This window comes from Rhincodon typus, chromosome 26, assembly GCF_021869965.1.
Source record: "Rhincodon typus isolate 14 chromosome 26, sRhiTyp1.1, whole genome shotgun sequence".
Taxonomy (NCBI): Eukaryota; Metazoa; Chordata; class Chondrichthyes; order Orectolobiformes; family Rhincodontidae; genus Rhincodon; species Rhincodon typus.
The window spans coordinates 4507755-4524394 of record NC_063357.1 but is presented as its reverse complement, the minus strand read 5'-3'; the positions used below and the strand labels follow the sequence as shown (position 1 = coordinate 4524394).

The 16640-nt window shown below is 43.5% G+C and overlaps 1 protein-coding gene across 3 annotated transcripts in view; it reads right to left on the bottom strand.

Moving 5' to 3' along the window:
• LOC109916784 (T-box transcription factor TBX4) overlaps nt 1-16640 on the bottom strand; it is a 141560-nt gene that overhangs the window by 23327 nt on the left and 101593 nt on the right. For all 3 annotated transcript variants that reach the window (XM_048612675.1, XM_048612677.1, XM_048612676.1), the window contains exon 6: nt 8514-8666. In XM_048612675.1, coding sequence (XP_048468632.1) covers nt 8514-8666 — 153 coding nt within the window. The remainder of the gene's footprint in view (nt 1-8513; nt 8667-16640) is intronic.

The following is a 16640-nucleotide window of genomic DNA, read 5'->3' as shown; positions in this document are numbered from 1 at the left end:
AAGGTTCCTTTGGTGCGGTCACTGGTTCCATGAAACCCAACCACTTGGAGCTGATGGCATTGGCGCTGCACTTAACCCAAGTATAAGAGATGGTATTGTTTAGAACTCAGAATGGATTTCACCCATCAACTGGTCCAATCCTTTGTAACTTTACCTTTTTTTTTTAATTTGTAGCTCTACCAGGATATCTCAGTTTGGCTAAGACTTTCCACACGGCCACATTTACAGTATCAATGTCAGGTCAATACAGACACAATGGAGTCCCAGCTGTTGTTCATGGTATTTCTGTTGCATTTGTCTAAGGGTAAACATCATGTCACAAGTGCCTCTCCCTTTTCATGAATCACCTTGACTTTCTATTATGTTGTTTACCAATCTGTTAAATAGAATAAAAACCAAAAGAACTGCGGATGCTGTAAATCAGGAACAAAAACAAAGTTGCTGGAAAAGCTCAGCAGGTCTGGCAGCATCTGTGAAGGAGAAAACTGAGTTAACGTTTCGTGTTTGGTGACCCTTCCTCAGAACTCAAAGTTCTGAGGAACGGTCACTGGACCAGAAACATTAACTCTGTTTTCTCCTTCACAGATGCTGCCAGACCTGCTGAACTTTACCAGCAACTTTGTTTTTGTTCCTGTTAAATAGAATGTTTGCTCAAATCTTACCAGCTGTCTCAAGCAGCAAGATTTCTTAGTGGTTGTCACATACAGATTTTGTCCTTTTTCTTTGTACAGGTGAACAATTGTAGTTTCCTTGAACCCTGGGGACTGATTTGCTGATCTCACAATCTGTGGTAATGGTGGGAGTTTGATGGAGATCCCAGATTTGTAAACTTCTCTTGAGATCCTGTCTCAACCTGGATCTTTTCTTGAGGCTTGGGATCTGGTTGCTTTGTCTCCACCATACAGTTTGCCAGTCTGGAAGTTTGCCTGTTGTTACACCATTTATGATGGATGGGCAGTTAAGCTCATCCTTGAAGTGTTCGACCATACATCATTGTTAACTGCCCTTGTTAGGAGACATTTTCCTACAGCATTGAGAACAGATGAGTCGCCACAGGAGGAAGGACCATACGTTGTCTTTAGGGTTTTAAAATTCCTCATGTCATGCTGATGGGCTAAACTTGAAGTTCCCTGGCTTGTTTGCCCCATAATGTGTCTTACATTGTAGGAAACCTATGTTGCAGGTCGTTTTTGTTCTCCTAGCATGATCTCTGAGCAATGGCTCTATCTTTCTTTCTCATTTGTGCTGCATTTGCTGGATTTTTCTCCTGTAGCAGTTCCCCATTTATTACCCATCCCTAGCTGCCCTTGAGGAGATGATGGTCTGGTGCCACCTTGAACCGCTACAGTCCACCGGCTATAGATAGACCACAATGCCATTAGGGAGGGACTTCTAGGATTTTGATCCAGCGATGCTGAAGGAATGATGATATATTTCCTTGGCTTGGAGGGGACCTTACAGGAGGTGATGTTCCCTTGTATCAGCTGCCCTTGTTCTTCTAAATAGAAGTGGTCGCAGGTTGGAAAGGTGCTAAACAGCCAAAATGAATTTCTGCAATATATCTTATTGATAGTACACACTGCTGCTACTGAGCGTCGGTGGTGGAAAGGAATGGATGCAGTGCCAAATTATGCAGGCTGCTTTGTCCTGGATGGTGTCAAGCTGCTTGAGTGTTCTTAAAGCTGCATCCATCCAGGCATTGGGTGATATTCCATCTCACTCCCGATTTGGGCATTGTAAGTGGTGGACAGGCTTTGGGAAGTCAGGAGGTAAATTACTTGCCGCAGTATTCCTAGCCTCTGACCTGTTCTTGTAGCCATTGTGTTTATGTGGTGAGTCCAGTTCAGTTTCTGGTCAACTCATGCTATTGGTGTCCCTCAACACCAAAAACCAGCCCTCCAACCAACTTAGCTAACCAACAAACTGTCAGATCACTGCTGACAGAATCAGATGAGGCCCTACAAAATATCACAGATCAGTAAAATTTACTGGTTCAGAAAAAGGATAGAGTGTGAACATCAAGAGGACAAGAACAATGTAGTTAGAAGGAATATATTCAAAGAAACTACAGTGAAGATTGAAGTGAATGGTGTTACACTGGGAAAAGGACAAAAGTTTATAGCAGATGACAGAGATCATAACCTGAAGATAGTGAGAGATAACTAAGTGGAAGGGAGATGGTTGCATTGTTGGACCAGTAACCCAGACAACTTGAGTTCAAATCCCATCATGGCTGTTGGTGGCAATTAAATTCAATTAATCAAATCTGGAATTGTAAACTAGTCTCAGTGATACCCTATTATCAAAGGTAATAAAAACCCATCTGATTTTCATCCTTTAGGGGAGACAATTTAAGTAATGCACCTATATTCTTCTCCTATGTGCATGAGTACTTAGGGATTTTTAAAAAAATATTCTTCGATATTGGCATCAATGGGTAGTCCTGCATATTCATTGAGAATCCTGCATGGGTATAGCTCCAACAACATTCAAGAAGCTTGACACAATCCAGAATAAAGCAGCCCACATGATTGGGACTCTATCTAACCCCTTCAACTTTTACTTGCTTCATCACCAATTCACAATGGCAGCTGTGTTTACCATGTACAAGGAGTGCTGCAATAACTCACCAAGGCTCCTTGAACAGAACCTACCAAACTCATAACCACTTCCAGTTCGAAGGACAAGGGCAGCAGATAAATGGGAACGCCACTACCTGCAAGTTCCCCTCCAAGCCTCTCACCATGCTGACCTGGAAATATATCACCATACCTTCACTGTCACTGGGCCAAAACCCTAGAAGGTTGTGGCTTCCAGGGGAACGTATAGTAGAGATTGCAAATTTAGAAGATGCAAAGGAGCCTTGGTGAGTTGTTACTGTGTGTCTTGCAGCTGGTACACACTGCTACTACCAGTTTGCATTCGTGATGGAACAAGTAAATGTTGAATGTGTTGGATAGAGTGCCAATCAAGTGGGCTACTTTATCCTGAATGGTGCTTCTTGAATATTGTTGGAGCTGCACCCATCCAGAATTCTCAATGAGTTGGCATGACAAGTGAAGTGAAAGGGTGGTGGTGGAAGCAGGCACTAAGTTGTCATTGAAGTATGAGAGGTCATAGGGGTTGGGTAGAGGGCATTAAATTACATGAACTAACATTAGTGGGAAATTGAGAGTGTGTAAAATGAGGGTTGAGAAGTATGAGGATTGGAGGAATAGTTCAGGGTTGATGAGTTTAAGATCCAGTGAAGGTTTGATACAGATTTAGCATAATGCCCTGACTTTTCAATTCTATTTCTCTAAAATTTTTTGAAGAGGTGACAAAGAAGATGGTTGAAGGCAGAGTGGTGGACATTGTCTATATGGGCTTCAGCAAGGCGTTCAACAAGGTTCCGCATGGTAGACTAGTTAGTAAGGAGCTAGCCAGTTGGATACAAAATTGGCTTGAAGGTAAGAGACAGAGGGTGGTGGTAGAGGGCTGTTTTTCAGATTGGAGGCTTGTGGCCAGTGGTGTGCCACAAGGATCGGTGCAGGGTCCACTGCTTGTCATAATTTATATAAATGATTTGGATGTGAATACAGGAGGAATGGTTAGCAAGCTTGCAGATGACACCAAAATTGTTAGTGTAGTGGACAGTGAAGAAGGTTATCTCAGAGCACAATGGGACCTTGGCCAATGGGCCAAGGAGTAGCAGATGGAGTTTAATATAGATAAATATGAGGTGTTGAATTTTGGTAAGGCAAACCAGAGCAGGACTTATACAGTTAATGGTAGGGTCTTGGCTAGTGTTGCTGAACAAAGCGACCTCGGGATGCAGGTTCATAGTTCCTTGAAAGTGGCATTGCAGGTAGACAGGGTGGTGAGGAAGCCATTTGGTACACTTGCTTTTGTTGGTCAGTGCATTGAGTGTAGGAGTTGGGATGTCATGTGTAAGAAAGGCAAGATTACAGTGATCATGAGGGATTTCAATATGCAGGTGGACTGGGAAAATCAGGTTGGTAGTGGATCACAAGAAAAGGAATTTGTGGAATGTCTATGAGATGGCTTTTTGGAGCAGCTGGTGGTGGAGCCCACTAGGAAACAGGCAATACTGGATTTAATGTTGTGCAATGAGGCAGACTTGATAAGGGAGCTTAAGGTGAAGGAAGAGATAGTAAGAACTGCTGATGCGTGAGTCAGAGATAACACAGCGTGGAGCTGGAGGAGCACAGCAGCCCAGGCAGCATTAGAGGAGCAGGAATGTTGACATTTCTGAAGAAGGGTCCCAACCCGAAACGTCAACTTTCCTGCTCCTCCAATACTGCCTGGCCTGCTATGCTCCTCCAGCTCCACACAGTGTTATCTGTTAAGATGAAGGAACCCTTAGAAGGCAGTGACCATAATATGATAGAATGTACTCTGCAATTTGAGAGGGAGAAGGTGGAATCAGATGTAACATTATTACAGTTGAATAAAGGCAACTACAGAGGCATGGGGAGGAGCTAACCAGAATTGACTGGAAGAGGAGCCTAGCAGGAAAGACAGTGGAACAGCAATGGCAGGAGTTTCTGGGAGTAATTCAGGAGACACAGCAAAAATTCATCCCCAAGAAAAAGAAACATACTGAAGGGAGGATGAGGCAACAATGGCTGACAAGGGAAGTCAGGGACAGTATAAAAGCAAAAGAGAAAGCATATAATGTAGCGAAGGGCAGTGGGAAGCCAGAGGATTGGGAAGCTTACAAAGACCAACCGAGAACAACCAGAAAAGGAATAAGGAGGGAGAAGATTAAATACAAGGGTAAGCTAGGCAGTAATATAAAAGATGATTGCAAGAGTTTCCTTAGCTATATAAAGGGCAAAAAGAGAGTCAAAAGTGTACTTTGGGCCACTGGAAAATGACGTTGGAGAAGTAGGAATGGGGAACAAAGAAATGGCGGAGGAACTGAATAAGTCCATTGCATCAGTCTACATGGTGGAAGACATGAGTAATATTCCAAAAATTCAAGAGAGACGGGGTGGGGAGGGAGGGGGTGGTGGTGGTGTGCAGAGGTGAGTATCGTGGCCATCGTCAAGTGGATGGTGCTAGAAAAACTGGAAGGTCTGAAGGTGGATAAGTCACCTGGACCAGATGGGCTACACCCTAGAGTTCTGAAGGAGATAACTAAAGAGATAGTGGAGGTGTTAGTGGTGATCTTTCGGGAATCACTTGTATCAGGAGGGGTCCCAGAGGACTGGAAAATTGCTAACGTGACACCCCCATTTAAAAAGGGAGTAATGCAAAAGACGGGAACTTATAGGCTGATTAGCCCGACCTCCATCGTTGGTAAGATTTTGGAGTCCACTGTGAAGGATAAGATTTCTGAATACTTGGAAGTGCAGGGTAAAAATGGGCAAGGTCCGCATGGCTTCATCAATGGGAAGTCATGCCTGATAAATCTGTTAAAATCGTTGAGGACATAATGAGCAGGTTAGTCCAAGGAGAGCCAATGGATATTATCTACCTGGACTTCAAGAAGGCCTTTGACAAGATGCTACACAGGAGGCTGCTGAGTAAAATAAGGGTCCATGGTGTTAGAGGCAAGCTGCTAGCATGGATAGAAGATTGACTGTCTGGCAGAAAGCAGAATGTGTGGATAAAAGGGTCTTTCTCAGGATGGCAGCCAGTGACAAGTGGTGTTCCACAAGGGTTAGTGTTTGGCCCACAACTTTTCACTTTATACATGAATGATCTAGATGAAGGAACTGTGGGCATTCTGGCTAAGTTTGCAGAAGCTACAAAGATAGGTAGAGGGACAGGTAGTATTGAGAGGCGGGGAGGCTGCAGAAGGATTTAGACAGGTTAGGAGAATGAGAAAAGAAGTGGCAGATGGAATACAACATGGGAAAGTGTGAGATCATGCACTTTTGTAGAAAGAATTAGAGGCATAGACTATTTTCTAAATGGGGAGAAATTTCAGAAATCTGAAGTGCAAAGGGACGTTGGAGCCCTAGTCCAGGATTCTCTTAAGATAAACTTGCACGTTGTCGAAGGCAAATACAATGATGGCAGTTATTTCGAGAAGACTAGAATATAAAAGCAGGGATGTACTTCTGAGGCTTTATAAAGCTCTGGTCAGACCACATTTAGAGTATTGTGAGTAATTTTAGGCCCCATACCTCAAGAAGGATGTACTGGCCCTGCAGCATGTCCAGAGGAAGTTCACGAGAATGATCCCAGGAATGAAAGGCTTAACATATGAGGAACGTTTGAGGACTCTGGGTCTATACTTGATGGAGTTTAGAAGGATGACAGAGGATCTAAGTGAAACTTGCAGAGTACTGAATGGCCTGGACAGAGTGGACTTCGGGAAGATGTTTCCATTGGCAGGAGAGACAAGGACCCAAGGGCACAGCCTTAGAGTAAAGGGAAGACCCTTTAGAACGGAGATAAGGAGACACTTCTTCAGCCAGAGAGAGTGGCGAATCTTTGGAATCCATTGCCACAGAGCGCTGTGGAGGCCAGGTCATTGAGTACATTTAAGACAGAGATAGGTTCTTGATTGTCAAGAGGATCAAGGGTTATTGGGAGAAAGCAGGAGAATGGGGTTGAGAAACTTATCAGCCATGATTGAATGGCGAAGCAGACTCGATGGGCTGAATGGCTTAATTTCTGCTCCTATGTCTTATGGTCTTATGTTGCAGCAGTACAGGACATTGATGAGGTCACTTTTAGAGTACGACATTCAATTCTGGTCTCTCTGGTTTGTTTTTTTTTGCAGTCATTCACGGGATGAGGGCATCACTAGCTAGGCAGCATTTATTGCCCATCCCTAATTGCCCAGAGGGCAGTTAAGAGTCAACCACATTGCTGTGGGTCTGGAGTCACATGTAGGCCAGACCAGGTAAGGATGGCAGTTTCCTTCCATAAAGGACATTAGTGAACCAGATGGGTTTTTCCGACAATTGACAATGGATTGATGGTCATCATTAGATTGTTAATTCCAGATATTTATTGAATTCAAATTCCACCATCTGCTGTGATGGGATTCAAACTCAAGTCCCCAGAATGTTGTCTAGGTCTCTGGATTAGCAGTCCAGCAATAATACCATTAGGCCATCACCTCCCATGATAAGGGGGAGGTATAGGAAAAATGTTGTTAACTTGAAAGGAGTTCATGAAAGATTTACAAGGATCTTGCTGGGATTGGAGGGTTTGACCTTTAGAGAGAGGCTGAATAGGCTGGTGGGTTTTTCCCTAGAGTGTTGGAGGCTGAGGGGTGACTTAGAGATTTATAAAATCATGAGGGACATACAGGGTGAAAAGTCTAAGTCTTTTTCCCAAGGTAAGGAGTCCAAAACTAGAGACCATAGGTTTAAGGTTAGAAGGGAAAGATTTAAAAGGGACCTAAGGGGTAACTTTTTCACACAGAAGGTGATGTGTGTACGGAACAAGCTGCCGGAGGAGGTGGTGGAGGCTGGTACAATTACAACATTTAAAAGGCATCTGGATGGGTACATGAATAGGTTGGATTTAGAGGGATGTGGACTGAATGCCGGCAACTGGGACTAGATCAGTTTAGGATATCTGGTCAGCACAGACAAGTTATCATAGAGTCATAGAGTAATACAGCATGAAAGCAGGTCCATTGGCCCAAACTGGTCCTTGTTGATCATGGTGCTCACTCAGCTAGTTCCAATTGCCTGCATTTGGTCCATATCCCTCTAAACCCTTCTCATCCATGTACCTATCCAAATATTTTTTAAATGTTGCCATTGTACCTGCCTCAACCACTCCCTCTGGCAGCCCACCCCATACACGCACAACTCTCTGTATGAAGAAGTTGCCTCTCAGGTCCAATTTCCCCTCTCACCACAAACCCACATCCTCCAGTTTTCAGTTCCCCATCTCTGGGAAATAGACTGTATGCATTCATCCCATCCACGCCCCTCATGACTTTATACACCACAATAAAATCACCCCTCATTCTCCTATGTTCCAAGGAATAAAGTCCTATCCTGGCCAATCTCTCCCTATAACTCAGGCCTACTAGTCCTGTTGGACGGAAGGATCTGTTTCTATCTTGTATAACTCTACAACTCTAAATAAAACCTAGTGTTTGGTTTGCTTTTGTTAAATGGTCCTATTAACCCATGGTGCATTGTTTAATTTTTAGTGTATTTATACTCCAAGATTTCTTTGTTCCTGTACCGCACCTGGACAAACAGCTTCTAAATAATATGTGACCCACCTCTGCCTCTTCCTAAAATGTACAACCTCACATTTATTTCTGCTGAATTTCATTTCTGCCTTTTTGTTTTGACTCTGACTTCAAATTTCTTGATTCACACTCTATTTCTTCAGCCTTAACATTGTGGCTCAGATCACACAGTGTCACTCACTTGTCATGGCACTGATCCAGGGCCCAATCCTAATTGTGGATAATGGGAGCCAAAACAGTATTAGAAGCTAAACAACTCCCAAGAACATTCAACAGTAACAGGACTGAATAGTTTCAAAATGGGAACATTAGGAGGAGATGAGAAATGGCTTACCTTATGATTCTGATATGATGTGACTGAAATGAATGTTGTCTCTGTGAATACATGGGTGGAAAAGGCAGTGTTTTTTGAACCAAATGCGTTATTTTCATCTGCTTTTACAATGTGGAGTCTTGGTTGGTATTTGTGCATAGAATTCAAAATAATCTGTGGAAAGGGAGACAAAAAGAATTAATTATTAGAATCGTGAGTTATCAAATAGCAGAATGGTGTTTGCAAATGATTTGTTAGAGCAGGGAGTGAAAGAAGAATCTCATTTCAGTCCTTCTGTCCCTTGCTCATTCCCAGGACAGCTCAGGAGTGTGGAAGACAAAGGCAGGAAACCCTGTCGCACTGTATTGATGACATCCTAAAATCTGTGTCACAGCAGCACACACATTACACAGTAATCATTCTAAATCGCACTGTCTACCATCAACAGGAATAACTAGAATAGCTCCTAGATGGATTCACAAGTCAAGTGGTGTGATTTCACTGTTAAAGTATCACATTCACTTTTGCTGTTCCTTTGCCATATAATGCTACCTGATTTCTCCTTCCACTCTCAAAAATGCAGTGAAGGATATTCTCCTGCCCTCTTTTTTTTAATACATTCACAGGAAGTGGGAGTGACTGGTGAGGCCAGCATTTATTTCCCATCCCCAATTGCCCAGAGGGCAGTTAAGTGTCAGCCACATTGCTGCGGGTCTGGAGTTACATGGAGACTAGACCAAGCAGTTTCCTTCCCTAAAGGACATTAGTGAACCAGATGGGTTTTTCATGGTCATCATTAAACTCCTAATTCAAGATATTTATTGAATTCAAATTCCACCATCTGCTGTGGCAGGATTTGATGCCAGGTTCCCAGAACATTACCAGGGCCTCTGGCTTAATAGTCTAATGATAATACCACTGGACCATCGCTTCCTCCACCTGTGTCCTTTCAACACTGACCAATGTGACACAAGTGACCCACTCTGATTTCTCTCTTTCAGCCTGGCTCAGTGAGCTCGAGTCAGAAGCTTGTGCTGTCGAGATCTGGGAACAAAACTTCAGCTGACATTCCTTGTGCAGTATTGAGGGTTGCTCCACAGGTAGACTTGCTGTCTTTCAGAAGTGATATTAAATTCCAGCCCTGGCATCTCGAGCAGACATACAGCATCCTGTGGCACTATTTTAAAGAACAACAGGAGAGTCCCAGCCAACAGCGTCCCTCAGCCACGCCTTTAAAAACAGATGATCCAGTGATGTAGGTTTGTGGGATTTTGCTGTGTAACAATGTGTATTTCCAACATTGCAACAGTGTCTACACTTCAAAAAACTTTACTGATTGTAAACAATTTAGACATCCTGATCCTGAGAAATGCAAGTTCTTTCTTTCCTGTGTAAGTTTTTGTGCACTGTACACTGAATCTATTTGACTTCTTTAACATCAGATTTGTGAGTTTGCTTGAACAAACACACAGCCTTTAGTTTTGGCGCTGTTTTTCAAAAAGTTACCAGTATCAGGTTTGTCCTAATTGATTTCAGATTCCACAATTTTTGATTTGTCTGTCAAGAGATTTCATAGAATCCCTACAGTGTGGAAACAGGTCCTTCAGCCCAACAAATCCACGCTGATCCTCAAAGCATTCCCCCCAGACCCATCCCCCAAATCTACACATCCACAAACACTATAGGCAATTTAGCACAGCCAATCCACCTAAGCTGCATATCTTTGGACTGTGGGAGGAAACCCAAGCACCCAGAGGAAACCCATGCAGGCACAGGGAGAATGTGCAAACTCCACACAGACAGTTGCCTGAGGGTGGAATTGAACCTGGGTCCCTGGTGCTGTGAGGCAGCAGTGCTAACCACTGAGCCACCGTGACCCTTTGGCCTGGGTCTCAAGTGCAATTAGTGGAGAACTACTAAATCGAACAACTTATTCACAAGTATACAACTAATAGTACATTAGGGCAGTCCCTAACTCACCTTGCAATAGATTAATCCAGTTTTTTTTAAAGAGGCCAGGTTCTAGTTTCTACTGACTGGGCTTATCCCGAACCTTTCACTTTTCTGATTCAGAAGCAGAAACACTAAAAGCTGACTCCTGAGGAGCAGAAACAACCGTGTAATGTCACTTTCATGTTTATTGTTGAATTCTTCCAGACAGTATAAGGAACAACAACTGAAGGAATGTTTGGAATGTTAGGAGCTCCAGAACATTTTAGATCAGCGGTGATGGTAGAAGAGAAATTAAATTAAAGGAGCCTTCTTTTACATGAATGATTTCTGTTCCTGGTTCAGCCTTCTAACTATATGAAATCTTTAAGTAAGGAAATGCATCAGAATGTATTATTTAAACAAGGCCAACAGGACATTGCTTTCCTTCTGGTGATTTTGTCAAGCAGTGATCTCAAAATGAACTACTGTCCAGGTGTCAGCCATGTACTGTCCAAACCGAACCTCAAATGCAAAAGATCACGGATTCCTACTCGAAGATTTGAACACAAAATCCAGGCTGACACCACTGAGGGAGAGCTGCAATGTCAGAGATACTACCATTTGAATTAAATTTTAAACCAAGGCCCTGCCTGCCCGCCCTCTCAGGTGGCTGTTAAAGAGAGCTAGGCGCTATTTTGAAGAAATGGTTTTCTGTGTGTGCTGGTCAATATTCAATAGAAATAGGAGCTGGAGTTGGCTATTTAGCCTTTTGAGTCTGCTCCACCATTCAATATGACCATGTCTGATCATCCACCTCAGTCCCCTGTTCCTGCTTTCACCCCATACCCTTACATCCCTTTAGCCTTTAGGACTATATCTAACTCCTTCTTGGAAACATTCAATTTTAGACCTCAATTGCTGTCTGTGGCAGAGAATTCCACAGGCTCACCACTCTCCATGCGAAGAAATTTCTCCTCATCTCAGCCCCAAATGACCCATCCGTATCCATAGTTTGTTACCCCTGGTTCTGGACTCCCCGATCATTGTGAAAGATCCTTCCTGTGTCGAACCCTGTTAGAATTTTATAGGTTTCTCAATTACATCACTAAAACAAAATATCTGCTTTTTTTGGGGCAGTATGTTAAGTGCAAATCAGCTGCTGCATTTCCAACAAAACAGTGATGACACTTCAAAATGACTTCATTGAATGTAAATTAAAAAAGAACAAAATAAGAACTAATTCAATAAAATAGAGATGCTGGGGAGACGTTGTGTTGTACCTGCATGATGTGGGAGCTGGTGGACCCCATTGTGATTCACAGTGACCACATCTGTAGCCAAGCTTTGGTTGCTTGAAGAACTCAGGCTCAGAGTTAATAGGCCAAAGTCTGAGCTTCAAACACTGTGACATATCAGAGAAGGGGAAAGTCACCTGGATGTTGTGTTTCAGGAGGCAGTCACATTCCTTGGATTAACTTCTTGAAATTCAGTCAGTGGTCAGGGACAGGAGGGTGTGACTATTAGCAAGGCAGGTAGAGGTATCCAGGAGGTAGTGCTGAAGGAGACTCAGCCCTTGAGGCCTGAAATGTCAGCCTTCCTGCTCCTCTGATGCTGCTTGGCCTGCTGTGTTCATCCAGCTCTACACCTTGTTATCTCAGATTCTCCAGCATCTGCAGTTCCCACTACCCTTGAGCTTGTTTGAGATTTTTGCTCCGTGTGGCTGAGAGTGCGGGGCCTGTAGGGAGGATGAACAAACTGGCATTGCACCATGGTACAGGGAACTGTTCAACAGCGGGAAGAAAAATGTCATTATAATCAGGGATCGTATAATTAGGGGAATAGACACTGTTCTCTGCGGCCAGGGTCGAGTGTCCCAACGCCCAGCTTCAGGATATCTCATCTGGGCTGCAGAAGAACTTGGGAGTGGGAGGGGAAAGATCCAGTTGTCATGGTCCACATAGGTGCCAATGATATAGATAGAAAGAGGAGGGGTTCTGCTGAGGGAATATAGGCAGCTAGGAGCTAAATTAGAAAGTAGAACCAAAAAGGTAACAATCTCTGGATTACTACCTGAGACACAAGCTAATGGGCACAGAGTTGACAAGATTAAAGAGGTAAACGTGTCGATCAAAGATTGATGTGGGAGAAATGGGTTCAATTCATGGGACATTGGCACCAGTGCTGGGGAAGGTGGGAGCTGTTCCAATGGGACCAACTCCACCTGAATCGTGGTGTAGAGCTGGATGAACACAGCAGGCCAAGCAGCATCAGAGGAGCAGGAAGGCTGACGTTTCGGGCCTAGACCCTTCTCCAGCATCTGCAGTTTCTACTATCTCTCCACCTGAATCATGCTTGGGCCAGAGTCCTGACAAATCACGTAACTAGGGCTATAGATGGGGATTTAAAGTAAATAGTGACGGGTTTGGGTTCAGTTGCATGGAAAATGATAAAATCAAAGGCAAAGGAGAAGGTAGAATTGCACATTAGTAATTGAGCTGATTGTTACCAGAAGGAAGGGATAGAATGTGTGAAGATTACATTTATTATGTTGGTAATTCTGTTCAAACCAGGAATTATGCACAAGATAGGCAAATGGTAAATCTGAACAGGAACACTTTATTGAGATGCTCCCGCTTCCACAGCCAGTTCTACACTGCTCCAAGCTCTGCCCCACCAGGTGACCTGACCAGGTCTCTTAAAAGGGCAGCACCAATAACAATATTGTACCAAGGACTGTAAAAGTTAGGGAAAAATGAAAAAAAACTTAAAGGCTTTGAAACTTAAAGCACAAAGCAAAGCATTCAGAATATCGCAAATCGAGGTCACATGGACTTTAGACTAGTTGGGCGGGATGTGGGGAGTGTGCTCAGCAGAGGTTATTAAAGTTTCCGCAACAAGTGATATGAGACAGAGTATGGAAAGGGTCAGGAATATAGCTTCAAGCACAGCAGGTAAGGGGACAATAGTGAGAAGGGGGGTAGTCTATGCAGGACTGAGAGCCTTAACGTGCTCAGTATACAAAACAAGGTAAATGAGCTTGTAGCACAGATTGAAATTGAAGGGTACAATGTTGTGGGTGTCACAGACATGTGACTGCAACGAGATCCAGGTTGAGAACTAAATATCCAAAGATACACGTCCTATCGAAAGTGCAAGCAGATGGGCAGAGGGGTTACCTTGTTAGTAAGAAATGAGATTACATTGGTAACAAGAAGTGCTATAGGGTCAGAAGTTGTGGAATCTGTGTGAGCAGAGTTGAAGAAGTGCAAAGGAAAAAGACCCTGAAGAGATTGTGTATAGTCAGGATGTGGAGCAGAAAATAAATCAGGAGGTAGAAAAGGCATGTCAGAAAGGCACTGTAACAATAATCATGGGAGACTTCAATATGCAAGTGGACTGGGAAAATTAGGTTGGTAGCGGATCTGAAGAAATTTATGGAATGTCTACAAGATTGGTATTTGGGAGCAGCTTGTGGTAGAGCCCACTGGGGAACAGGCAATTCTGGATTTGGATGATGTGCTATGAGGCAGACTTGATTAGGGAGCTTAAAGTAAAGGAACCCTGAAGGGGCAATGCCATACTATGATAGAATTCATACAGCAGTGTGAGAAGGCAAAACTGGAACCAAATGTAATGGTATTACAATTCAGTAAAGTTAACTATGGAGACATGAGGAAGGAATTGGCCAAAGTTGATTGGAAGGGGAGCCTAGCAGGGAAGATGGTGGAGTAGGGGTGGCACAGTGGCTCAGTGGTTAGCACTGCTGCCTCACAGCACCAGAGACCTGGGTTTGATTGCACCCTCGGGTGACTGTCTGTGTGGAGTTTACACATTCTCCCCGTGTCTGCATGGGTTTCCTCCCACAGTCCAAAGATGTGTAGGTTAGGTGGATTGGCCATGCTAAATTGCCCATAATATTCAGGATGTGTAGATAAGGTGGGTTATAGGGGGATGGGTCTGGGTGCGAAGTTCTGAAGGTCAGTGTGAACGTGTTGGGCTGAAGGGCCTGTTTCCACACTGTAGGGATTCTATGATTCAATAGCAATGGCAGAAGTTTTTGGGAATAATTCGGGAGGCACAGCAGAAATTAATCCCAAGGAAGAAGAAGCATACTAAGGGGAGGACAAGGCAACAATGGCTGACAAGTGAAGTTACGGGCAGCATAAAACCAAAAGAAAATGCATGAACCGAGATATGGAGGAATTTCTTCAGCCAGAGGGTGGTTAATCTTTGGAACTCATTGCTGCAGAAGGCTGTGGAGGCCAAGTCACTGAATGTATTTAATACAGAGTTAGATAAGTTATTGAGTGGTAAGAAGATTAAGTGATAAAGAGAGAAGACAGGAGAATTGGGTTGAGAAACATATCAATCATGAACAAATGATGGAGCAGATTCAATGGGCCAAATGGCCTAATTCTGCTCCTATCTCTTATGGTCTTATGGTCTAGTGCTTCAGATCAGCCTGAGTTTGCAAAAACAAAACACTGAATGAATGCAAGTCTTTCTTCCTTTTTATGTCACTGTCCATCTAATGTAATCACAGTGTTTTCCCAAAATTCAGGCAGTTACCACTTTGCCACTTGCTCTTGTGACCAACTGGTTACACAGTAACACAGGCACAGACTCAGGAGCTGCAAACCATGTCTCTAACTTTACAAACAGGGATTGTAAGACGAGGATCTAGTGGACAGTGTTAATTAAAAACGATGGAAAAATAGGAAAAGAAATTAAATTGCATAAGAATGAGTCAAAATCCGAATTGTCTTGCTCCACCAGCGATTGCATGTCACAGAAGACAGAGGGCCACTGTCTCCACTGCTGTAGATCCTGTCTCAGATTACAGTAGCACAGTCATTGTGTAGATAGTGAAGGTCCTCAGCTCCTGCAAGTGTGTTTCAGTGGTACCTACCTGGATTCAACATTAAACATGGAACATAGAACATATGACAGTTTAGCACAGTACAGGCCTTTCGGCCCACGATGTTGTGCCGAACTTTTACTCTAATCCCAAGGTCTATCTAACCTCCAGCCCTACCTTATACTATCATCCACATGCCTTTCTAATAGCCGCTTAAATGCCCCTAATGAGGCCGACTCCACTACCCTCTCCGGCAATGCATTCCATGCCCCGTCCACTCTTGGGGTAAAGAACCTACCTCTGACATCTCCCCTATATCTACCTCCACTCACTTTAAAACTATGCCCCCTCGTAATAGCTGTCTCCACCCTAGGAAAAAGTCTCTGGCTGTCTACTCTATCTATACCTCTGATTATTTTGTACACCTCTATCAAATCAAAGTTTTCATTCTGAAACACAGTCGCCCGCAGTCACTTCACTGAGGGCCCTCCTGAAGCTGCTCTCTCCACAAAGAACCAGCTACCTGAAAATCAATTCTTAGCTCAAAGCAAGTGACTTAAGTAATGGGTAAAGCTAACCTAATCTCGCTAAGTTAATTCCTCCTGCCAGCTCTGGTATGAATTCTGTTGGGAATTTCTAAAGACGGAATTGCAAGAATAACTCAAGAATTCTTCCTCAATATGGCAAGTGTTAGGGTCTGGGTGGTGTTGAGCTATAAATTCACTTATGCAGCACCCTGTGACCAGAAAATGGAAGAAATGGGGCAGAACGTTGGGAGATCAGAGTTCTGATAATCTGCTAGAAAACAAATCTTGGGGAGAAATTTCTCAATGGAGAGGCCTTGATTTTCTAATGAGTTAACTGATCTGCTTTAGGGTGCTAGCATATAGAAGTTGCACCAAACGGCACCAATGAACATCAGTGTATTTGCCTAGAAATAACAAAACTGGATCAATTGTCCAGTTGAAGTTTCACCATAAACTGATTGAAATTAGGGGTTACTCTAAGAACCTAATGAAGTCTCGAGGTTTGGTTTTTACAAAATTGCCCTTTGTCAACCTTCAATTTCCCGCCCTGAATAAATTCCAGGTCGACAACATCTTTCCTATCCCTTGCAGCAGTATCGCAACATCCCTCTTATTGATGACTTTTACTGACTCCAGCCTTGCTTCACTCTTTTTCTAAAAATGTCTTCACTTTAACACCTCAGCAAGCTCTCTGTTTTTCAACCTTGGCCCTGTTCCCCCACACAGAATCGCAAAATGTTGTGGTGCAGAAGGAGGACATCCTGCCCATCATTCCTGCAATACTTCTATTATCTAATGCCAATCTCCTGCCTTTTCCCTGCATCCCCACAC